Source organism: Protopterus annectens, chromosome 1.part1, assembly GCF_019279795.1.
Source record: "Protopterus annectens isolate FY-2018-M chromosome 1.part1, PAN1.0, whole genome shotgun sequence".
Lineage (NCBI taxonomy): Eukaryota > Metazoa > Chordata > Ceratodontiformes > Protopteridae > Protopterus > Protopterus annectens.
Genome location: NC_056726.1, coordinates 1758686482 through 1758711836, shown reverse-complemented (window position 1 = coordinate 1758711836; position 25355 = coordinate 1758686482). Strand labels below are relative to the sequence as shown.

The window sequence follows — 25355 nt, the reverse complement described above, 5'->3', positions numbered from 1 at the left end:
CACACAGTGCAGCACACGCATTTATAAATAAATACAGAATTATCCAAATTAAGCTGTATACAACAACAGAGGAAAATTATGAGACTCTCTGTCTGGACCGACACAAAGCACTCAGGCAGGTCTTATTTCAAAACTTCACTTACTTCTGTCATTTTGGTTTCTGAATACACAACACCCCCAGTCATCCTCCACCTTCTTACCAAGCTAGTTTATATTGTTCCAGGAACCATCATCTTAACTTAGATACTGGTTATCTATTTCCATATTTTCAGATCTTTAATAAGATGCCAGTTCATCCCTAATCCTTTAAGAAACCCCATACTACCCCTGCAAAGGATAAATCTGGAGATTATACCACACAGGGAGAGGGAAGCAAAACTTTTTAAACAGAATGCACAGAAAGGATAACAGGATGGTGCTCCACTAACCCAAGCCTTACACATTACCTTACAAAAACATTTTGCCTAACAGTACCACTACATAATAAACTCAGACACAGAACATAAACAATACTCATGCACACCACAAAACTGTCCCTAATCTATCTCATACTGTAACTTGCAAATACACAAACACACCAGTGTGAACACGGCATCCATACACTACACACATGCACAACAATAGAAGTATCTCCTTACCTAGCCCTTACTCTAACCCTGACCCACAAATAATTGGACACATACTCTCACCCATAATACCATAGGCAGTTACTTTAACCCACAGCAAATCCCCTATACACTGACATCACAAAATACAAGACAACTGTAACTCACTATAGCAATGTACAATGAAAATCACAGCAACTTCTGTCAATGAAAGAACCTTTGACAGAGCAAACTACAACTGTTTGTATATACCTCTTTCTATCTATAGATAGCTAGATAGCTATACATACATACATACATATATATTTATATGTAAATATACAGGCACTTTTTAGAATAACCGATCAACCAACATGTATTGAGGAGATGGGAAGAAAACCCATAATAGCACAGGCAGAGCATGCACATTTCACAGAAATCATGGCTGGAGATAAGCATTAAACACCAAGCCCTGTGGCTGTGATGCAGAGATGATATCACAGTGCTAGTATGCTACCTAAGAGCAACAGTGACAGTTGCATTGTACGAATACATTGCCATCCTTTTTGTCTGGTTACACTCACAGCTGTGCTCAGTACAAAACAAGAAAATATAAAGCAGAGAAACATGGTAAAGGCATTTTATATACTGTTGGAAGGAGGAGGGAAGCTCCTGTATAATTTGAGGTAGCTTGGTTCAGGAAAGTAGTGTCTGGTAACAAAAGACTCCAGATCTGCAGTGGGGCAGGTTTCTGAAACATCAAGATCTGAAAACTTCAGAAGCGACTCCTTTAGCCTCTACAAGGATTTTGATGAAATAGAACCAGCACTACTGATGCTTCTGTATGTGATGCAGAACCCAAGTTTTCTGATTCATTTGTATTTAATACAGCAACTAGTCCCCCCCCCCCCCAACCGTGTGTTTAGGAAGCTCTGTATTGCTTACTTCAGGAATCACCATTGGAATTCTAGTGATTCTACTCAATCAGCTATAGTTAGTTTTGGAGAGTGCAGCAAAAAATAAAACACAAACAAATATGAAAAAAGACTCCTCCACCTGGTGTTGTCATCTTGAATCTGTGGTATGTAGCAGGGACATACAATCAGATGCTGGGAACAGTAGTACCCACCTGCTTCCAGGGGTTCTTTTTTAGGTCCCTTGTTGCTGCATCACAGCATTAGATAATGCTACAGTAGAAGAAAAGTACAGTTGTGTACACTTACCATAAATGTAGATGTTCGAGTGTATTCACTGTTGCAGTCATCACATTTGGGTTATCTGCTTGCAGTAGCCCTCAGTCGGACTGATTATCAAAGTCTTGGGTCCTGCGTTGGTTGCTGTCTCATCATCCATGATGTCAGGTAGTCAGGGGTATAAAGCATGTAGCTGACACCATTACATCAGTTTTTCTTGCCCCAGATGTCAGGTGCCCCCCTAATGAGAAGCAATTAAATATATATATATATATATATATATATATATACAAGGTTATACCTCCAACAAAAAAGCAAATACACCAAAAAGCTTTTAAGCATAGTAAATGAGAATAGATATATAGCCAAAAGAAGTCAGGGGGCTGGAGGGAGGGTAACCAGGACTGCAATAGTGAATACACTCAAACATCTACATTTATGGTAAGTGTACACAACTGTACTATGTTCTTCGTGTTTCACTGTTGCAGTCATCACATTTGGGTAGATTCCCAAAGCTAAGGATGGGAGGAGGAATTTAGATAGCATTAGGGCCAGCTATAAGGCACTGCAAGACTGCAGTGGCAAAGTCAGCTCTGGATTTAGAGAAAATTGGTAAATGATAATGTTTGGTGAAAGTATGCACATAAGTCCAGGTAGCAGCTTCTAGGATTTCTCTGGTAGGGACACCCCTGAGAAAGGCTGTAGAGGTAGATGCAGCCCTGGTTGAATGGGGTCTAATCCCCTGTGGGATAGGTTTTTCATGGTGTTTAGAGCAGAAATGAATGCAATTGCCTATCCATTTAGAAATGGTTTACTTTGAAATAGCCTTTCCCTCTGCCCCTACAGCAAATGCCACCAGCAGTTGTTCAGATTTCCTTTGAGGTTTAGTCCTGTCCAAGTAAAATCTCAGTTGTCTGTGCACATAAGGAGTGCAGTATCTGTTCCCCTTTGTTCAGTGGATTAGAAAAGAAGGTTGGCAAATGAATGGATTGATTAAGAGCCACACTGGATACCACCATGGGCATGAAGGAGGGATTGGTCCTGAGGGACACCCTGTCTGCATGAAAGATGTTGAAAGGCTCCACTGCCATAAGGGCCTGTAATTCAGATACCCTTCTTGCTGAAGTGATTGCTAAAAGGAAATCTGTTTTCCAAGAAAGGGATTTTAACTCTGCACTTGCAGCTGGCTCAAAAGGAGGAAGAGTGAGTTTTTCCAATACAAAGTAAAGGTCCAGGCTGGAGTTGGGGCTGTCCTGGGTGGTCTTAAGTTTTTGGCCCCTCTGAGGAACAGCTTGAGCAGTGGGTGAGAAAAGAGGGGTGGTTCTGTGTTGTAATGAGCTGAAATGGCTGAGGCGTGAATTTTGATGGAGGAAAAGGAAAGGCCCTTGTGAAGCATCTCAGTTAAGTACTGAAGAATCTGAGGTAAATTGGGCGCTGCTGCGACCATCCCTTGAGTTTGGTTCCAGGCACAGAATCTTTTCCATTTTTCAGCATAAGATTTTCTAGTACTAGGCCTTCTTGCCTCCAAAATGACATCCAACACTTATTTACTGAGGGATGGCAATGGAGAGATTAGGTAATTAGCCAGGCTGCCAGATTCAGGGTTTGAAGCTGGGGGTGCAGAATCTGGCTCTCCTGCTGTGACAGCAGGGTAGAGTTCTGAGGCAGGTGCCATGGGGCTAGCTGTGACACACTGCACAAGAGGGGGTATCAGTGTTGGCATGGCCAGTCTGCTGCAATCAATATTATCCTTGGTTTGTCCTGTTTGATCGTTAGTAGTACTTTGGAGAGGAGAAGCAGAGGAGGAAAGGCATAAACTGATAGATTTTACCAGCTGAAGGACAGAGCATCCACTTTCCAAGCTTGTTTGTGGGGAGTCCTTGTGCAGAATTTGCCCAATTGGTAGTTCTGGGGGAGGCAAACAGGTCTATATCTGGGCTCTCCCATTTGTTTATCAACATGTTGAAATTCCTTGGTTCCAGTTTCCACTCGTGTGGGTCCATGAGATTTCTGCTTAGTTCGTCTGCCAGTGTATTTAGTTTTCCTGGCAGGAATTGAGCCTGTAGATGCAATTGGTAGCTCAAGGCTGTGTTCCACAGAGCCATGGCTAGTCTGCAGAGGGGGTAATAATGGGTACCCCCCTGCTTGTTTATGTACCACATAACAGTGGTGGTGTCCATCTTTACCATTAATTGTCCTGGAAGAATGTCCTTGAAGGCTGTCAGAGCATTCTGTACAGCTAACATTTCTTTTTGATTGATATGCAGGTGTATTTGACTTGGGTTCCATTTGCCCTGAATGCACTTCCCTGCCAGGTGAGCCTCCCATGCATAGTCTGATACATTTGTTGTTAGGGTTTGGGCGGCAGGGGGTAGAGTGAATGGTAGTCCCTTGTTTTGGTGGCAGATCTCTGCCCACCAAAGGAATTCTAACTGTAGGCAAGGTATAATAGGAAACATTGCTTCTAGATCCTGAGAATGCTGACACCATAAGCTTTTTAGATACCATTGTAGTTTCCTTTTTTTTTTTTTTTTTTTTTCAATAATCATTTTTTATTATTTTTCACAACCATATTACAAATTCACACATTATATACTATATATACAAAATGCTTCCATTGGTTAATTTCACATATATATCAACCTCATGTATTGATCAAAGGCATGTAGTTTCCTCATATGCAGTCTTGCATATGGAATTAGTAGAATGCACAAGGCCATGAACCCCAAGGCTTACAGTATTGCCTTACAGATAGCAGGGATTTTGTGGCCACTAGTTTGAAGTAAGTTGTCAATTGAATTTGTTTCTCTGGTGTGAGGAAAGCCATCTGGGAAGTTGTGTTCAAGCTTGCTCCCAGGAATATAATTTGCTGACAGGGTACCAGATGTGATTTCTTTTCATTTATGGTGTACCCCAGACAAGTTAATGCCTTTTGTACAAATGCCAGATGATTCAAAAGTATGTCTTGGCTTTCTGCCTGAATTAGACAATCATCCAGGTATGGGTATATTTGAATATTTCTTTGCCTGCAAAATGCAATGACTGGAGCTAGGCACTTTGTGAATACCCTGGGTGCAGTAGATAAGCCAAAGGGCAGTGCAGAGAACTGATAGTGCATGTAGCCTGCTTTGAAGCATAGGTATCTTCTGCAAGATTCCCTGACTGGGATGTGCAGGAAGGCTTCCTTTAAATCCAGTGTTGCCAACCAGGCATCCTTGCCTAGCATAGGAAGCAACTGGTGAAGAGTTAGCATCTTGAATTTTGAAATCACCAAAAAGGTGTTTAAGGTAGAAAGGTCCAGGATAGGACGCCATGAGTTGTCTTTCTTGAGTACCAGGAAAAGTCTTGAGTAGAAACCTTGTCCCTTTTCCTCTTCTGGTACAGTCTGAATAGCCTTTATGTTTAAGAGAGAGTGCCGCTGCCCACTGATTTGGGGGTAAATCTGGTGAACTGTTTGGGGTTGGTAACATGTGGAAGTGAAATCTGTATCCTTGGGAAACTATATTTAAAACCCATTTGTCCTGGGTAATGAGTTCCCAGTTTTTTTCATGCAGAGCAATTATTCCCCCTAAAGGAGCAGTCAGTTGAGAAGTGCTTGGAAGTTTTAAAATTAAGTCATTGAGACAGTTTACCATAGGGGGAGTCTTACTACTCCCTGATTTGGAAGTGGGAGCCCCCCACTGCTTAGTCCTGCGTGTACCCTGGGACTGAAGCCTGGGTGTTCTGCTGGTTCTGGGTTTGTACTGAGAAGGCTTAAAAGAGGCAGGAAAGGACCAATTCTTAGAGGGCCAATGCCTACTAAATCTTGGAGGCTGTACTTGTAGGAAATCTTTAACAGTTTGCATAGATTTAGCTTTTTCCTCCATCTTTTTAAGAACTTCTACTTTGTTGCCAAACAGGCGGTCCTGATTTAAGGGAGCATCCAACAATTTAGCTTTACCATGATCTGACAAAGATTGCTTCTTAAGCCAAGTATGCCTTCTAAGTACAAACCCAGTGACAGCAGCCCTGCAAAATGCCTCTAATGAATCAAAACCACGTTGCAAAGTATGTTTTCCAATCTGTTCAGCGAATGCATTAAATCCTGTAAATCTTTATTTTCAGCAGAGTCAGGAATCAACATCATTTTCTATTTAAGCAATCCAATAATATGTTGCTGATACTTTAAGGCCCTAATGGCCACGGTTACAGAAGTGTATACCTTCTTACCCCATTTATCCAGCGCCCTGGAATCTCTATCAGAAGGGGTAGGATTTTTGGCAGTAGTAGCCTTAATGCCATTGGGTCCCTGTGAAATGGTCTCAGGATCTGCAGCAGGATTTTAAAAAGGAACTTGTGAGAATCAGGAACCCTGTAATATCTATCAGGTTTTCTGGGAGCAGGAGGTAAAGAATCAGCGGCCAAACTAGATTCTGAAAAGGCATCATCAACAATGTGTAGTACAGGAGGGATCGCTGAAGGCCTGTGTTAAGGCAGGAGTAAGAAATCCCTAAGCCTCTTTTTAGAATCAGAGTAATCCTGGCTTTCTCAGCGGAAAGGGAGGGTGGCTTAATGGCTAAGGTGTTGGCCTTACAAACACAAGATGCAGGGTTTGAGTCTCACAAGGGATAATTGGCTAGGCTTAAAATGGCTTGCAAGTGCAGTTAGCTTAGTACTAAACTATGAACCTATGGAAATGCTCCCTAAGAGTATGCAAGGTTTCACCAAAAGAGAAATCCTCTAGAGGGGAAGCAAAAGGAATAGAGTCCTCTGCATCTGAATTCTCATAGGTAGATAAGGATAAATCCTGGTAATCAGAAGAAACAGAAATTTCAGAATCCTGGTCAGAAGAATCATAAGCAAATTCAGTCCTAGGTCTCTTAGAGGGGGAAGGTTGGCTTCCCCTGATTAAAGTAATAAGGTCTTCAGCCATTCTTATCATTTGTTTCTTAGGCATAGATGCCTGAGCATGCAGTCTAGGCATCAGTTTTCTAGGCATGGTTCATGTTTTAGGCTTAAAGAAGAAGGTGGCGTCAGTTTAATATGCAAGTCAGTAGGCCTGAATACACCCTCAGAAGCCGGTGCCTGCACAGCGGCTCCGGACCCATCCAAGGTAGAGACATCCGCAGGTTTCACAGTTGAAGCATCTCGCAGCATACCGGACTCCGAATGGGTGTCAGTAGAGGCCTGCGAATTTGAAGTAGCGGGTAATGGGGGCTGTGAAAGCACCTCACTGAGTACCGGCGAACTGGCGACTGGCTTAGGAGAAGCATCGTCGGCAGCTTTAGACCTAGGCGGCCTGCCTCTGTCTTTATCTTTGTGTTTTTCAGAATGTCAGTAGTCAAATGGCTTACTGAAGACATATTTGGATAACTGAACCGAAAACTAAAATATTTAGAAGCGTAAATGTACTGACGACGGATAGTTCGCTAGTTTAATAAGGCACAAAACCGACAGCAAGGTACGTCGTGGTCAGGGCCTAGGCAAGGAATGCAGTACAAATGAAAATCTTTATGAGGTATTTGCTTTCCACAAGAAATGCAATTATTAACTTTTACTGACATCGGTAAAGAGCAAGAAAAAGTTTCCTCAATGGGGTAGTTAGCTTTAGTTGAAGACTTTGGTTCTGAAACTCGAAAACAAAAATTTCAGGAGTCGGCCAACTGGCACTTGTGAACTGCTTCTGGTTCAGGCACCGCACTGCAAGAAAGACTGATGTAATGGCATCAGCTGCATGTTTTATACCCCTGACTACCTGACATCACGATGAAAGATGAGACAGCAACCGACACAGGACCCAAGACTTTGATAATCAGTCCGACTGAGGGCTACTGCAAGCAGATAACCCAAATGTGATGACTGCAACAATGAAACACGAAGAACATCAGTCAGCATTTCAGGACAGTGAGACAAGGACCAGTGCTTATTGTATCCACATGGCAAAAAATGAGGTTGCACTGTCTGAGCCATTTCTCAGGCTCTGTGAAGATGAAGCCAGACTGCAACTTCTTACTGAGTTTACAGTATGTTTGTAGATGACTGCAGATGGGACAGTTAAACAATTCTGATGGTTATTAAACTCTTCATTGTATACCTGAACAGCAGACTACCTTAACTAATGCATAGACTCTGAACCATAGCTGCATCATATTGCATTTTATCTTCTTAACATTGAAGAGCAAAAAAAAAATCTTCTATTATTTTCTGAAGGACTGAATCTGTAGCAAGTGGCTTGCTACAAATGTAACAAATAGCTTGCTATGGTTAAATCACCACACACTGAGTAAATGGAGAATTGGTATTCATTTATGAAACCCCAGTGCCAGTAATGCAATACTGCACTATCATCACCCACCGATCATGGGCTCCCCTAAGAAAGTGCTCCCAGTGCAGGCACCACCTTCACCCTGTCCTAGTATGCATAAAGAAAAAACAGACTGTGTTTCAAGGGGGTCTTTGTTGTTGTTCCAGGACTTATAAGTACAAATCCCAGCATTATGAAAATATAACTCTGAAAATGCAGGGGGACAGTGAATGTCACACATCTCTGTTCTTAGTTAAGGCTGATTTTTTTTTTGCAAAGGGCAAGCCACCATGTACCCGCAATATGGCAGCCTATCTCCATACCCCTGAACATAGATAGTGCCATACTTCACAGAAAAGGACGTACTCCAAGAAAATGTAATGTCAGACTTTATATATTAAAGTCCGCATTTTTTGCTTATTTATTCATGCTATTCTTGTAGTTGAGACTTGCACTAACAAGTCTTAGGATATAAAATGGTTGCCATTCAAAAATAAGTATGCCCAGCAGATAACAAGAAAATGCAGTATTAATGTAAAGCAATATAAAAAAATAAATAAGGGACCAACATCAATATATGTCAAGGAAGAAAGATGAAGAGATGTCACTGAGACACTAAGACTGTAACACAAAGCTGTTTTGCATTCCATGTGAAGAAAAGGTGTATTATTCTGAAATAATACATATTTTTCTTGGAAGCATTAGTAACTCACCAACTTAAAAACATGACGTACTTTGAAGTAAAGGTATAGTTTTGATAGACTTGTTCAGATATGTATCTTAAGTTGGGTGCAACAATTACATTTCGTTTTCTTTTCTTTATTTTACAGGAGAGAAGGGAGAAATGGGCTATCCAGGAAAATCTGGACCTTTAGGACAGAAAGGTGACAACGGAGAAAAAGGTATAGTAACGGATGTGTTTTAAATCAAGGTCTGTTTCAATAGATTGTACATTTATAACCAGACTATATCACTAACAATTTAATTCTACATAGATGCACCATGGATCCACAAACAAATTGAAATAAATGATTTACAGTACATCTATGACATTACTAGTCAACTGTCAAAAATTAGAATTCTAATGTACACGTAATTTATTCCTAGTCCACAAAACAGAAAACAAGCAATATATATATATATATATATATATATATATATATATATATATATATATATATATATATATATATCCATGTGGAAAAAAGCCCTTCCAAGTTTCTAGGTTATTCATTTATGTATTTATTACGCATAGTTATTTTAAAGTCTCTAGAAAGTGCACTTTTCTTTGGAAGGTAAGATTCACTGCATTTTGAAGGTTTGAATGGGCTGAAAATTATGCTTATAGCTTGTTCATTTGCTTGGGAACTGAATAGTCATGTTATGCTCACTAGAGGTCCCTTCTTGCCAAGGAAGACATGAGGAACTGCAGTTGCAGTATAGAAATAGAATAATAATATGTACAACATACTCACAGGAACATAAATGCAAACCAGCTGCAATGCAGACTTTTATTCATTTATTTACTTACTGCACAAATGAACACACAAAACATTTTCTTCTATGGACCAGCTAGCTAACACAAGAGCGTAGTCTGACATCAGATTAATGATACAGTAACAATATCCCATACACAGAGAATAATGTTTGGGGAAGGAGTGAAGTTTAAGGGAAGTAAGGAAATGAGTAATTTATGTAATGTTGGACTGAATGACGTTTGTTATAAACAATATGCATGTAATATGTAATGTATAATGTATGTAAATGAAAAAATGTTAATATGGTTTTATTTTCTATAAATGTATGTGTGCCTATGTCTTAAGTGATAATCTAATAAAGGCGTTTAAAAATATGCAATATGGGAAGTCCTTACAGTCATAAAACTATTAATTACCCATCACTGATGATATACGTAGCAGGAACTGACCATAAAAGTATGAATGGGTGATAGTCACACTCCTTTTGTGAAATCTGACTAGCTATGCAACCAGCATTTTTACTTACTATAACAAAGCCTACCTAATGACAAAGTAGGTACCAAGGATAAAAACAAGTGCTAAATACATTCACTGTCAGTAGTTACATAACAGCAGTATAATACAGTGTTGTTAAATGCAAAGTCATAAATAGCTGTTATAACTCAGTACAAATTAAGAGCATTGACAGTAAATGACATTTAATGTATTACTGCAATAATAACTGAATCAGTCAACTCAACTACATTTTATTTTATTTAATTTTTTACTATACATTTCTTTACTGGGAATGTCTGACTGGGCACAGGTCCTTTTTCAGTGGAAGCCCAGTGAGAAAAGCTCCTGTACAGATAAACTATAGCTTAACAAGCTTGCAAAAAGAATACAAAAGTAGCAATTGCAGACAAAACATAAGTTAACAAAACATTTGGGAATTACTACATTGATAGCAAATAACACATACATAATGGAAACAAAGCTTTTGCTTGATGTGTTCACATTATACATCGTCATGAGTAAAATACAATTTAAAAGATACGTAAGGCAAATTTCTTACAAAAGTTATTAATACTGACTGTGAGATGTCTTTTTTTATTTTATTTTATTTTATTTTTAAAGGGTACTAGTTGGCAAGGAGACATAAACTGAATCTGACTGAAGCTTAATGATTGATTACGAGTCTGACACTTGGCCTGTAGTTACGTATCATACGCCAGATGGTAGCTAACAACAGAGGTGTGAGGTAGACTGTGCCTTTTGCTAAAACAGTGACATTACACTATAACAGCAAGAATCGAGAAAGGAATTCATTTTTTGAGAGACTGTATCATAATTTTCATATCTGTTAATTTAACACTTTAAATGTCATTATCAGCTGCCCTTACCATGGTATGTTGTTTACATTCTGCCTATCCAATTAATTAGCTGCATCTTCTTTCTATAGGTGAAGCCGGAAGCACCAGTTCTACAACAGACTGCAGCTCTGGTAAGAACTACTTTATATTACCATTATACTGTTAACCATAACCTACATCTAACCCTAATATATTACTGTACTATAAAGTATGCTAAATAAAAAAAAAATATCTACGCAAAGAAACAGTGTGATATTTTTGTGACAATGTTTATCTATTCCAGCAGATAAACAACACCAGGGATATAATTTTTTGGTTTTCTCTCTATGTGTAATTCAGAAATTGTAACTTCTGTTATGTTAGAGTAACTCTCAGTCCTTAATATGAACAGCTGTCAATATCAAAAGACTACTAGACAGTGATCCTTCCTCTTTTCTTGAAAAGATCAATGGTGCTAATTATTTAAGGTAAACTGATTGAAGAAAAATGGCATAATTTTTATGATGATGAGGGTACCATAGTACCCTCAAAGGAAGTAAACTTTAACAATAATCTACCCCTGTGTGTGGATATATCAGGACTTATCCATGGTTGGCATGATCAGGCAAAGTCTGAGTGATTAAACATAGTCAGTTGTGGGTAAATCCTGAGATAGCTCTACACAGTCATGGGTTATTGCTATTATAAAATGACATTATTTAAAAAACAAATTGCTTAACTTTTTTAAATAATGCCATTGTATAAATGTACTTTAGTGGTCTTCTGCAGCTTCTTCCATTTGGTTGATCTGAGAATCATGCGGCAAGTACGTGCCAATGCTTGCACAGTGCATGCTTATCATAAGTGGTTCTGTTTCTTTTTTTATTTTATTTATTTATTTTTTGAACTGGTGAAAGAGTTCCATATTCTTGGAGTTGTTTCTTTGCTCCTGGTATCCCACCTGTCAGTTTATTTTTTCTTTTTAATTAATAAATGTCTATGCCTGCAGAGTGCTTTACTTCCTGGACTTATTTTTGGCAGGTAACATTCATAGCTGCATAGTTTAGCTACCTGTAGGCTTTTTTTTATACTGCATTATACTGTGAAAATTAATAGATTGTGGTGGGCAAGTTCAGTAGCCATGCAGAAAATGTAAATACCCCTGCAGCATGCTACCAAACAGTTTTCTGTGACTAAATTTAGATTTACCATAAGCACACTAATTTGGGCTATCCAATCAGTGTGCATGTTTTTGAATGTTAATATCTATTTATTGTATAATGCCATATAAACAGTGGTATACCCAGACAACTGTATAGATTTTATGAAATATTTATCAACTCTATGTAAAATGACAGAGAACTGATTTAAAGAAAAATCATGTGTTCTCCCCTTGAACTGCTTATACTTAGAATAACACAAATATTTTCTGGAAAAGAGGTAAAGCAACAAATAACATATGTTAACTAAGGCTGTGATAAGATAGCAGAAATGGCTGGGAGTAGAGAGTGCTGTCAACATGGCAGTATCTAACCCCCACTGCTGTATTATTGCAAAAACATTTCTGAATCATTAATCTAGCTCCCAGTTATAAGGATCAGTTAAACCACATAAACACTGTACTTATTTGTAACAATGATACTGGACATTCTTCTTTATAGTTTGCCAATATGTCCCATATATATATATATACATATATATATATATATATATATATATATATATATATATATATATATATATATATACTCATGGGGAACACCTGATAATCTCCTCTGTAATGCATGTAATAATTTGGATATCAGTATTGTGTAGTATTTAAAATTGTGATTTGTGAGCAACTAACATATTGCAGGCTTGGATATAAATGCATCATTCTCCACATGCAGAATATATTATTTAGAATGTAACATCTAAATTGGCTTATAAAATGGATGAGGAAATTGAACAATCAAATTACAGGCTCCATGTACATGAGATCTGTTACATGCACAGAAAAAGGCTAGTGAAGGCAACCTGAACTTCATATTCACTCTCTGGTCTCTATCCCCTCACATATAACATTCAACATGGAAAAATATAAATACTCCAAAACAAAAAGCAAAATTAGTAAAAAAAAAAAAGAAGTCAGAAATATACATCTCAAACTGAAATACACTACTGTCCCTGGATAAAACAGTAATACTACTACTAACAAAAGGAATCAGATCTGTGGCACAAATTAATAAATGTTACAGTAATAAAACACTGAAAGTTAAGTATGCTACCTGATCAGGGATAGTAAAATGCATCAAATGAAGTAAAAACATTAATCTCCTGAAGAAAGTGAAAGCATAACTGTAGAAAAAGAAAATGAAGCACTATAGAAAGAGACAGGAAGAGAATAACATGAAGGAAAAACAGTAACCGCAGCAACAAAAGCAGACAGTCTAAAACCGGAGTCAAATTACATCAGCAGACAGAAATGCAGTAGAAAGAATCTGCCTGACATTGTTTGAAATAGGAGGTAGATCTGAAGATACCGAATACAGAAGTAAAAGACAGCATGGATACAAATACATATGAAAATAGAACTAAACAAACATACAAATTACCATGAATGCCAATGAATTAAAGGCAAAAGGTAGACTAACAGCTAAACCAACTTAAGAAAATTGAGAGGGTGAGAGAGCATTACTGCTTGCCTTGCTTTCTTCTAGTTCTTGGGTGTTGCTACCGGAATGATTACATATAAATATTTTTAGGTTTATAGGTTCATAAATATATATATACTAGGCTAATGACCACTGGGGGGGGGGGGCGGGGTTTATAAGCCTATCCATTCAACCCAAATGTATCCCATGGACTATTTTGCAATACAGGTTATTTGAAGGAGTGTATGTTATTTTGGGCATGATTTAAATGCAACCTCTATCCATCAGAGACATAGTTGTCAGACCAGGGGTGAATCTCCCATCCCCTAGTCTAGGTTATACCTGAATAAGGTTAGGGAAGGGCTGCAATTTATATGCATGGGTCACTTATTCCAGAGAATGGGAATTCCCTGAGATAAGTACCTGTCACTCCATCATGTCTTAGTTAAATCACAAGTAAAGTTTAATCCTTGGATCTAGTAGTTTTGATGCTGCTGAATTTGTGGATATGCAAAATGTTCATAGGTGTATACTAGGCTAATGACTGCTAGGACCTTTTGAAGCTTAACCATTCACCCCACATCTCTGACAAGTTCTGGTACTCTTGATAAGAGTAAGAAGGGGTTTGGGAGATGTAACATTTACAAATAGGGTCCTGGGAAATGAAACATTCACAGTCTGCCTGTGTCCATTAGAGACATAAGTGCAAAACCAGGGATGAATTTCCTGTTCCCCATCCAATTACCCATGTTATACTTGAATTGGGTTAAGGATGAACTCTGTTTCACATGGATGGGGAGCCTGTTCCAGAGAAGGGGTAGTCCCTGGTATACATGTCTGACTCTCCAGCAGGTACTATTTATATCACAGGCAAGGTATAACTCTTTAGAACAGGTGATTCTGGTGCTGTTTTTTTTTTTTTTTTTTTTTTTGCGTATTTGTAGATTTGTAGGAGGTCCATCAGGGTGGGTCCAACAATGCCTTGTATGGCAGTCATATATTTCCCCTCAACAACCTGTAGGAGATATAATACAGGGATAGGCCTTTGAGGTGGTCTGCAGAGGACCTTACTTTTGCCCTGTACTCTAAAACAAACCATATTGACATGATCCCAGCTGCAAGCATTTTACAACACAAAGCATATTGACATTATCCTAGCTGCAAACATTATACATCACTTATAATCTACCCAATCATTGTCAGTCAAGCATTGCATAGCTCATTCAAGTCCTGCCTTCTTTTAAACTTCATTCCTCCCTTGTATGTATTGTTCTTACAATTCCTATTTTATCCTAAGGAATTTTCTCCTACCCTTTTTTAAAGATCCCAATTCCAGTTGTTTTATCTCTGTTACTATATTCACTACTTGTAGTACAGTTGATTTAGACTTTGATTTCCATTTTCTAGTAATTGCTTATTTGGCAGCCAACATAATTAGACTCAGAAAGGCCTTTCTATGTCTTGGCAATTCCGATTCTGTATCATCGCTCAGAAAAATAATTCCCCTAGTTGCACCAATTTTCTCACCCAGTATCTCTGACAGAGTAGTCTTTAGGGAATCTTTGAAGTCTGCCAACTTATTACAGTCCCAGAAAATATGTTTCCAATTACCTATTTCTTCCTAATCACACCTCCAATATTTGCTGTCTACCTGAAGAAAAATTCTCTGGAGACTACTTGGGGTATAAAAATAACTATGTAAAAATTTCTAAGCAACAATCCTAAATCTTCTAGATTTTCTTGCATAATTGGAAGACATACATATATCCCCCATTGTTTCTTTGCAAATTGCTTATACAGTCTCTCTTCCCAATCCTTTCTAACCTCCTCTAATGGATTCTTATAGTTACATGCAATATTTTATATGCTCTACCAATTCTTCCTTTTTTAATGGAAGTTTCTGTTCTAGATTCTACTAAAACTCTGCCTGTGCTGGTCTTTCATTTAGGACCCACATATTTGTTTATCTTTGCCTATTCTCTGATGTTAATCATTGATAGGTAAGGCAATCTTTAACCTCCAGTCCAAATAAATTCTTGGCATCTTCCCATTCTGCTACCTTTCCCTCTCTAGTTATTTGTTCCCAATACCTTTGTTCCTTTGTCCGTTTTCTCCAGTAAATTCCAGCCCCCTCTTGCCTATTGTCTGTATCCCTAATTGCAGTCATCTCTATTGGCAGAATCTCCTTCATCCATTCCCATGTTGGCTTAGTTCTTAGAATGCTTTCTTCTACTTTATGAATATAATATAATATAATATTGTATATAATTACTGTTATTCTCCTTAAAGATATGCATCCAAAATCCCAGTCTCTCCTTGTTTCTTGAACTTCCTCATGTTTCATCATCATTCCTTTCTACTTTGAATTATAGGTTTCTGCTTGTCTATGTATAGGAGCCTGAACTGTGGATCTCTGAAATACTCCTTCAAATAGGGTAATCCCAATCCACCTTGTTCTATTCAAAGAATCAGCTTATCCCACTTGACTCCTGCCATCTTCCCTCCCAGATAAAATCATTCAGCTCTTTATTAATTGCTGTCCACAACTTCTCCTTTGGAAAATAAAAATATGCCTGACCTGTATATAAGATTAATGGGACTAAAAACATTTTAACTACTTGTATCTTACTATACATATTCATATAACAGAGCTTCCAGCTTCTTACTATCCATATCCATATAACATAGCTTCCAGTTTCTCAGTTTTTGTATTATCTTTTGTTTAGTCTCTTCCCACATTGTCAAAGGGGGCATTGTACTCAATGGTAGATCTGATGAATGCTGAATATAAAAATAAGTTCCTTGGACCTAAATGCCATACCTGTGTTTATAATTTGGACAACATAAAATTAATTCTTCACTACTTACATTTGTTGACCAGGACAATCCGACTGGACACAGGTCCTTTTTCAACGGAGGCCCCAGGAGAAAAGCTCCACAGTAAAAACAACAATTAATTACAAGTTACAAGAAGTATAGGTAGGTTTTGTTTAACAATAGTAGTAAGCAGTTATAGTTCAAAATGAAATTAAGTATTTAGCTAAATGGTACAACACTTATATCATTGGTGCCATAAAGACTAGCAAGTATTTTAATAGATGAGCTAACAGCTATTACCCTTGAATAACAGTGGCTAAGATTACAGCTGAGATATAGGTTTACAAGCAATGTATTTGGCTGCAATCTGAGGTAGTTAGAGGTGTGGAAGAAAGGGATTAGAGAGGATGGGGTAGAGATGTTAGAGAGGTTTGTTAGGCATGGCCAGTGCTCTTTTAGATGAGATTTTAGAGCAGCTTTGAAGTTAGTGTGTGATGACACAGAAGTTATAGTGTGAGGAAGGGTACTCCATAATTTTGCTATGGAGTAGGAGAAGAGAGCTTCTCTAGCAGAGTTCCAGGTTCTAGTTACCTGTAATTGATTTTTGTTGCTGGAGCATAGTGGTCTGGTGGCATGATAGGGTTGGGGTAGATTTTGGAGGGAGGGGACTTTTAGAGCATGATTTAGTAGTTTGTGGGCGAGTGAGGGTTGGTACCATTGAAGGAGGTGACATGTTATGGTCAAAGGCTAGATTACTGTCTATGTGTGTCCCCAAGGCCTTGACTACTGAGTCAATTATTAGGGGTGTGTTGCCCATATGATAGTTATCAAGAGTGGATGACTTTCCAAAAGACACTATTATATCAGTTTTAGTCTGTGGCTCTGACACAAGTTATTTGTCTATGTCAGCCTTTCCTAGAGAACATTGCTGTTGGTTCAGGAAACTATGACTGCTCCTAAGCTGCAATCATCTGCATATTTGGTCAGACAAAGGCTCTTGACATTGGCCTTGACTTCACAGAAGTAAATACCAAAAAGAAGCAGCCCCAGGACTAATCCCTGAGGACTTCTGCTTGTGACTGGCTTCTTTGTGTAGGTGGACTCCCCAATTCTAATTTCCTGGGTCCTGTCTGTGAGCTAGCTGGCTATCTAGTGGGTGACATAAAGGTTTATACCTAACCTTTTGAGTTTATCAACAATGTTTGAATAGGGTATTCTGTCAAATTCCTTGAGCAGGTAAAGTGTGCAACAAGCATATCAGCAAATAAATTAACTTAAAAATGATGGAGGGCAACATTACTGCTTGCATATATATGCATTTCAGTTTTTTTGCCAACAAAATTATTACTCTCGTAAATACATTGTAAAAAAGTATTTATGCTTATGAAACACTGTGCTACTGATATGGTAGTGTCTTAATTTGTATTACTTCATTTGCCACAACTTATTTGAGGTAATGCTAGTGTTAGCAGTTGTTTACAGACTGAACTGTGCAATAGCGAATGAAAGTTTGACAGACAGGTCTTTCAAATGACTACTCTAAGGCCTGAAAATATCCTACCAAACTTCAACATGGCTAATAAGCTATAACCCCACATGACTATCAATTAGAGCAAGTTGGTGGACAAAATATTTTACTTTAAAATGCACTATAAAACCTGTAAATACCATACATAAACTAATAAATGTAAAATTGAAACTACAAAAACACACAAATTCCAGAACAGAACAGAAAGCAGATGCAGAGCCTAGGATCAAGGTAGATTAGAAGTGTAGCTATGAATGGAGTTCTGTGGGCAGGAAACCTTTATACTGTTGAAAGACTTGAATAAGATTTAGGCCCATCCTGATAACTGAGCTGAATCAAAAATGATCCACTGGCTGAAATATGTCAATAGGTTCTTATGTTCATATGTGTGTACTAGGCTAATGGCCCTGGAGCTTTTACAAGCCTAGCCCATAGGATTACCCTGGTATTGTGCCACCCCATGTTAGTTCCCAGTGCCTCTGTCGAGTAGAGCCACTGGAGTGACCCCCAGGGTGAATGTTCTATTTCCCATCCACTCATCAAGATTTCTGTTGAAGAGGGCCAGTGAGGTGCTCTGTTTGACATGTATGTCTATTCCATAACATGGGCAGCCTCTAAGTTATGAACCTGTCCCTACAGCTTTTTCTGTTGATTGTGGTATTGAGGTTGAGATCTCTGGAGCGTGTGATGCAGAGGGATTGGGATTTATTTAGCTGTAGCATTTCTAACAGAGCTGGATCAGACATGGATTTGTAAGTCAAGCAGAGATTGCCTCTAAGTAGGCGATATGTAAATGTTGTGTTACCACTATGCATTTCACTGCCAAGTCTTGAACTCAGGAGCCTGTGCACTACAGTCAGAGCAACATACCACTATGCCAAATCAGCTATATATATATATTGGTGCAAATTAGTTGGAAATATAAACATATGATTGTCAAGAGAAAGAGATCCCAAGTACAGATTAAACTTTGGTAATATCTACAACTATATTATGTTTGCAAGGGACAAAAATAAGGAACAGGATTCAAGAAGTTCTGTGTAAAAATAAAATGATGGATTCTCTATGCAGAGATAGAAAGCTTAGTAAAGGGTTATTAATATTTTATACAAGGACTTATAGAACCCAAAGAGTATAAGGGCATAGTCTATAAGGACAAAAGGAAGATATGCTGGGGAAGACTTTTACAATCTGCTAATGGGTAATTGTCTTATTCAATGGCTTGATGTTTTATTTATTATATCTACTGCATTTACACACACCAAAGAAATACAGCAATACCAGAATTCACCAGTAAGGGTGAAAAGAAGGGGCATTTGTGTGGCAGGTAAATGTTGGAGATGTGGGAGGATAGAAGACAATTATGTCTGCTTAATATGGTTATACCTAGTGGTTCTTCCTATTTGGGAAATGGGAAGTGAAGTAGCAATCTGGCAGTTTGGAAACACTTGCCAGGGCTGGAATACCTTGAGTTTTGTTCATTGGGTTAGAAAGACTCATGCATTAGTGTGTATAGCACAGATTTTTTTAATTTATTTTATGTGCTTCAGTTATTAAGTTTAGCAATAATTGCCATCATACAGATATATTGAAAATATACCCCCATAGATATGACAGGCATGTGTGTGCATATGCACACAGAATGTGGGTTCTTCTTTCAAAGCATAAGTTCATGTCCTCTCTTAGAGCTTTTCAAAATATATTTTATTTTGGTAGCATTAACTATTTATAGACATTGTAATGTAGTTAATGCTGTTTAACATGTCCAGAAGTTTCTTATTTTTATTTTCAAATTTGGATTATTAGCTGTTATCTGTTTTTTTACAAACTCTCTTTGTTTCATGCTCTGTTCAGATTTTACTTGGTGTTTTACATGTGGGTTCACTTGACATAGGTGTCAGCTTAAGAGATTAATAAGAGCTGGCTGGAAAAAAATTCCCATTTTATAAGTGTAATACGGTATCTGGGGGTGTGCAGTGCACATATATTACTGGAAGCCTAGGGACTGTAAGGTACTCACCCTTTAGGGTCTTGCCTCACAACACCTTTGTGTGTGAGATAATATCTGTATTGTGCATCCACCAGTACCTTATTACATACAATTGCTCAGAGGTCATGTTTAATAACAGTCACATCAGTTATCAAGGTCTAAATGAAACAGCAGGTAATAATATCTTATAAGCTGGGCTAAACTTGGTGACACCAAACTGTCCCAAGGTACTCTGACAGGTGATGCTTCTGTTGTGGAATCTCATTGCTGATTGGCAGTCTGGTATTATCCAATGCTGATACTACCCATTATCTAGGGTATTATTATTCTTAGAAGATGAGCATTATGTAGCATCTTAAATTGTTTATAATGCATATATATTTCTCATATATATATATATATATTTATTTATTTTTTTATTAATATAATGACTATGTCATTTGGGCTTTGATAACATGTGCCATGTGGGTGGGTGTATTTTATTTAATCCCCCAGCACAACCAAGGTTTGGCAATGCAACAGATTTCAGCAGTGCCAGGTACAGTGTCAATAATGAAAGTGTAGCATTATTTTTTTAACCTGCATTAGCTGAGTTTGAGCTGTGGGTATGCAAAGGATATGTACATATATAACAGAAGGGAAAAAGCAGTTTGACCATCTTCTGGGCAAGTGATTTGTGACTGAGTTCTTACCACTATAGCTCACAGAAGGTTACCCTAAAAATATTACTTTTCTGAATAAGATTAGCCCACCCGCTGGTGTAATTCATTCTTTACAATTGACAATAAGAAGGAGGTCATGTAGCACTCCCCACCCTGCGAATATCCACAGAATGAAATGACTCTTCATACAAAAAATATATTCAAACCGCTGAAGGGATTGAATGAGTTCTCAAACACATAACACATTTTGTTTGTTTTGTTTGCATTGTCGCAATATCGTATTTGGTGTAAATTTAACTCAGCACTGAGCCTTGTTACCAGGGTTTCAGTTTCCTTCTGCTGATGTCAGAAGCCCTGAGGTTATAAGATGGATACTGAAGGTAGCTATAAGAGTATAGTATCAGATGTCACCATAAATGACCTGTTAGCTCACATCTGGTCTCACCAAGACCCTTATGATTTTACCAGCATATTACATTAATGGTTCATTACTGTTGTATAGCTGTGCCAAAGTATGTATTCAGGAGAACACAGCTGCAGACTTCATTTCTCAGAAATAATATGTGGCTCTGACAACTTTAGAGATGTTGTAATATGTGCAATGTTGTTGTTATACCATATGCCAGATATAGGCTGTAAATGTAAAGGTAAAAATTAATAAAATCTGGAGAAAAGACAAGATTTAAATAAAAACACTTGTTGCCTGGTCTGTGTACTGGGACAGTAGGTTGTATGATTCTGTTATTGGGCGAAACAGTGGCCAGGTTAAGATGTACACAATGCAACTTATTTATTTGATTATTTTAACTTGGTTACATTCTTTTCTTTCGTGGATTTAAAGACATAATAGGCATGACTAGTTGTTTAATATTCCAAAAATATAATTTTTGTCACTTAGGAAATGTGAAGATGCTGCTAGCTTAAGCTTTATGTTTTCTCGTGACAAATGGATTTAGTGCAGTGACAGTAGCCCTTGTTTTATTGGGTTCTATCTGTGAATCAACATACACCATTGGAATATGGAATAATCAGTCAGGTCTATGATTCTTTAAACCCGTTTTCTAAGATAAATATAAAATATTATGTGTCCTTCTCATTACTGCAAGGCATTTTTTGGTTATATATGTCACTTCTTAAACTGAGTGCATTTCTTATAATGAACAGTGTATATTTTTGTGTAAAAATGACTTATACTAATGCCAATGTATGTTCATTCCTTTTATTGTCAAGTAAAACCATGTATGGCTTGGGGCTATTAGAAATAGGTGGAACTAGTAATATCTGATCTAGCCTTTTCCCAGTCTCTGTCTTCATGTATATATTATACCATCTTTTCTGGCATCTTGCACGCCTGAACTTTTTAGCAGGGATCAGCATTCAGGCCACTGTTAGCTAAACTGATTGCCTCTCAGCCTCTCTCAGCTGTAACCCGCTCCATTCGCCCTACGGGCTCACTCTGCTCCCCTACCCTACCCCCAATTTCCACCCACCCCCAGGGGTTCTACTCTTATACCTCCCTTACCACACCCTCTCTCACTTCCAACCTATCCCATACATCACCCCTCCCCAGAAACTCTAACTACACCCCTACCTCCTTAACAATCCCTTTCAATAAGCCACTCCTTAGAGTACCCCTATCATATCCTCCTACTTTTAACTCATCCATACAATATCCCCCTCTTTTCTCTTCCTGTACTCCTTTTATCTTCCTCCCCTTCACATCTCACTCCCTATTATATCCCTACACTTGAGCTCTTATTTTACAAACTTCTCCAAGATGCCTCTCCCTAATCTCGCCAAGCTAACACTTACAATAATACTCTCAACTACTCTCATCTCAACCAACCTTCTTACCTCCCTTGAAAAAGTTCACTATTTCCATCTTAACCATTCTCACAAACAAACTGCAATCTACACATACATATCCTTCGATAGAAATTCTAACATAACTTCCAATCCCAGTTACCTACTACCCAAATACCATAGACTCTCCCACATCAAACTTAACCTACCCTCAGAAAAAAAAAAACTGTTAACCTATCTGACATACAACTCAGGAACAAAACTAAATAATCCCACCTTGAAAGATGGCGACGTCCACCCCAACCCTGGCCCTACTAACCCTACAATCCAAACAACTCACCCCAATCTCAATAGCTCTCTCCGAATAGGGCATCTTAATATCCAAAGCATCAATAATAAGGTAGCGCACCTTCATGCCCACTTAGATATTCACTCCTTTGATATCCTCTGCCTCACTGAGACTTGGTTGAAACCAGAAACTAAAGATAATGAAATTATTCCCCAAGGTTATGATATAGTGAGACAAGACCGAACAAAATGTAAAGGTGGTAGAGTAGCAATTCTATTTAAAAATGGTCTTCATATCTCTACCCTCCCATCTAATCCAACCCAGGATAGCAACACAGAAATCCTCATTACTAAGCTTCAAATCAACATAAACAAATCTTTATATATTATCTGCATTTACATACCACCTGGAAATAATATTACTACAATTGAGGCATTTCTTAGCTGGCTGTCTTCTACTTACCCCCAAGAAACAATAATACTAGGTGACTTTAACATGGACTGGAAAAGTGTTAGTGCTGAAAATCCTACCTCTCATATTAACCTCCATGGATTTACCCAAACTATAACCTCTACAACCAGGATTAACAAACCTAACAAAAAATAGAGTACCTTAGACTGGATTCTCATAAACAAAGTGAAACAATCTTACAAAATAGGAACCCTGCCTGATGATGTAAGTGATCATTCCTTGACCTACATTACTAGAGAAAAGAAAGACTTCCCAAACTTCCCCATCATTAGAACAGCACGCTCTATCAAACACTTTAAGGCAGAATTATTTCAAACTGACCTTAAAGCATGCAACTGGAACCCATTAAAATCCCTCCCACTTGAAGAGGCAGTACAGTATTTTAACACTGCATTCTTATCTATCCTGGATAAGCATGCTCCCAAACGTTCCATTAGAATGAAGTCTAACCCAGCCCCATGGCTTTCTAATGAAACTAGCAATCAAATTCTACTTAGGAACAAAGTCTGGGCTAAATGGAGAACCTATAGAAATAGCTCTGATCACCTATATTTTAGGCAGCTTAGAAACAGCACAAAAATAGCTATACTTACAGATAAAAAAAACTACTATTGTAAACTTGAGCAAACTCATCAAAATAATCCCCAACAGTTCTAGTCTTGCATTAATAAGCTCCTTTCCCCAGGTAACTCCCGAACACCCACCCGACTTTATGCAGATCCAAATACTCCCCATCTAACTGCCAATACCTTCAACTCTTTCTTCACTGACACTATACAATCTCTATCTACTCAACTTATCTCAAAACACTACAGCATTCCCATTGACTTACCACACTCTTTCTCGAAATTCAAATTACAACCCATCTCTACTTCTCTCATCTATAAACTTATTCTAAAACTTAAGCCATGTACTCCATCTGCTGACCAACTTCCTTCCCAATTTCTCCAAAAAGCAGCTAAGGAAATTGCTTACCTTATATCTATCCTTATAAATAGGACAATCCAAGAAGGAACCATCCCAGATATTTGGAAAATCTCCCACATTATCCCCTTACATAAAGGCGGGAACTCTAATGATTACTCTAACTATCGGCCAATTGCTCTCTTATCACCCCTAGCAAAAATTATGGAAAAAGGCATTCACAAACAACTTCTATGCCATCTCTCTCAACACAGCACAACCCAATAGCACACTGTCAACATGGCTTTAGACCATCACATAGTATAACTACTGCCCTTCTATCCTTCACAGATACCATCAATAGAAACCATAACAAAAACCTCCTCTCATCTGCACTCTTCATTGACCTCTCTAAAGCTTTCGACATGGTTAACCATGCCCTCTTAATCAATATTCTGGAATCTCTTACCTTTGATTCTCTGGCCTTAAAATGGTTCACATCATACCTCAGCAATAGACAACAAGCAGTCCTCTGGGAAAATCAAGTCTCATCCTTTTTACCTGTTACCACTGGGGTCCCTCAGGGCTCTATTCTTGGACCATTTCTCTTCTCCTTATTTATTAATGATCTCCATGTAGCAATTCCACAAGCCAGTTGTATTCAATATGCAGATGACTCCACACTAATATGCTCATCAGCCTCTCCATCTGAAAGATATTCTCTTACTCAAGATGTTTTCAACACTGTAGAAACATGGTTTACCAAACGCTGTCTCCTTCTTAATGCTAAAAAAAACTCCTTCTCTTTACACCCACTACTAGGTCTTCCCCCTTAGACTTCTCTATCTCTTCAAATAATGGTACTGTTATTCTTCCTGACACTACCACTAAACTTCTAAGAATAACCATTGATAATAATCTCTCATTTGATTACCATATAAACAATACCATTAAAACAGTAAATAGAAAAATAGGCTCCTTATACAGAATAAAACCCTTTTTAACTTCAGCAGCCAGAGTGAAGATTGCTCACTCCCATCTAATCTCAACCCTCCTATATGCTTCACCTATATTTACCAACCTTAAGAAAACCAACCTTAACAAATTAGCAACCTCCTATAATAACATTGCTAGATTCGCTACTGGCAATCCCCTCAGAACCCATCACTGTTCGAATCTTAGACAACTAAATTGTTTCGAATTCCAAAACCATCTGATTATCCCCCAACTCACAACTGCCCACAAGATATTTTACCAACCCAATAATACCCCTATACTTTCAAAACTCATAGTCCCATATAATAATCTGAACTCCCTAGGTTCTTCTAGCAAACTTCTTGCCAGCTTAACAAAGTCTAATAATGCAGCTGGTGACTCTCTGTTTACCAAC

General features: G+C 38.1%; 1 protein-coding gene across 1 annotated transcript in view; it reads left to right on the top strand.

The window, feature by feature from the left end:
• Nucleotides 1-25355, top strand: part of LOC122812068 (ficolin-2-like) — a 228680-nt gene that overhangs the window by 16395 nt on the left and 186930 nt on the right. The window contains exons 3-4 of the mRNA XM_044084335.1: nt 8891-8962; nt 10980-11021. Coding sequence (XP_043940270.1) covers nt 8891-8962; nt 10980-11021 — 114 coding nt within the window. The remainder of the gene's footprint in view (nt 1-8890; nt 8963-10979; nt 11022-25355) is intronic.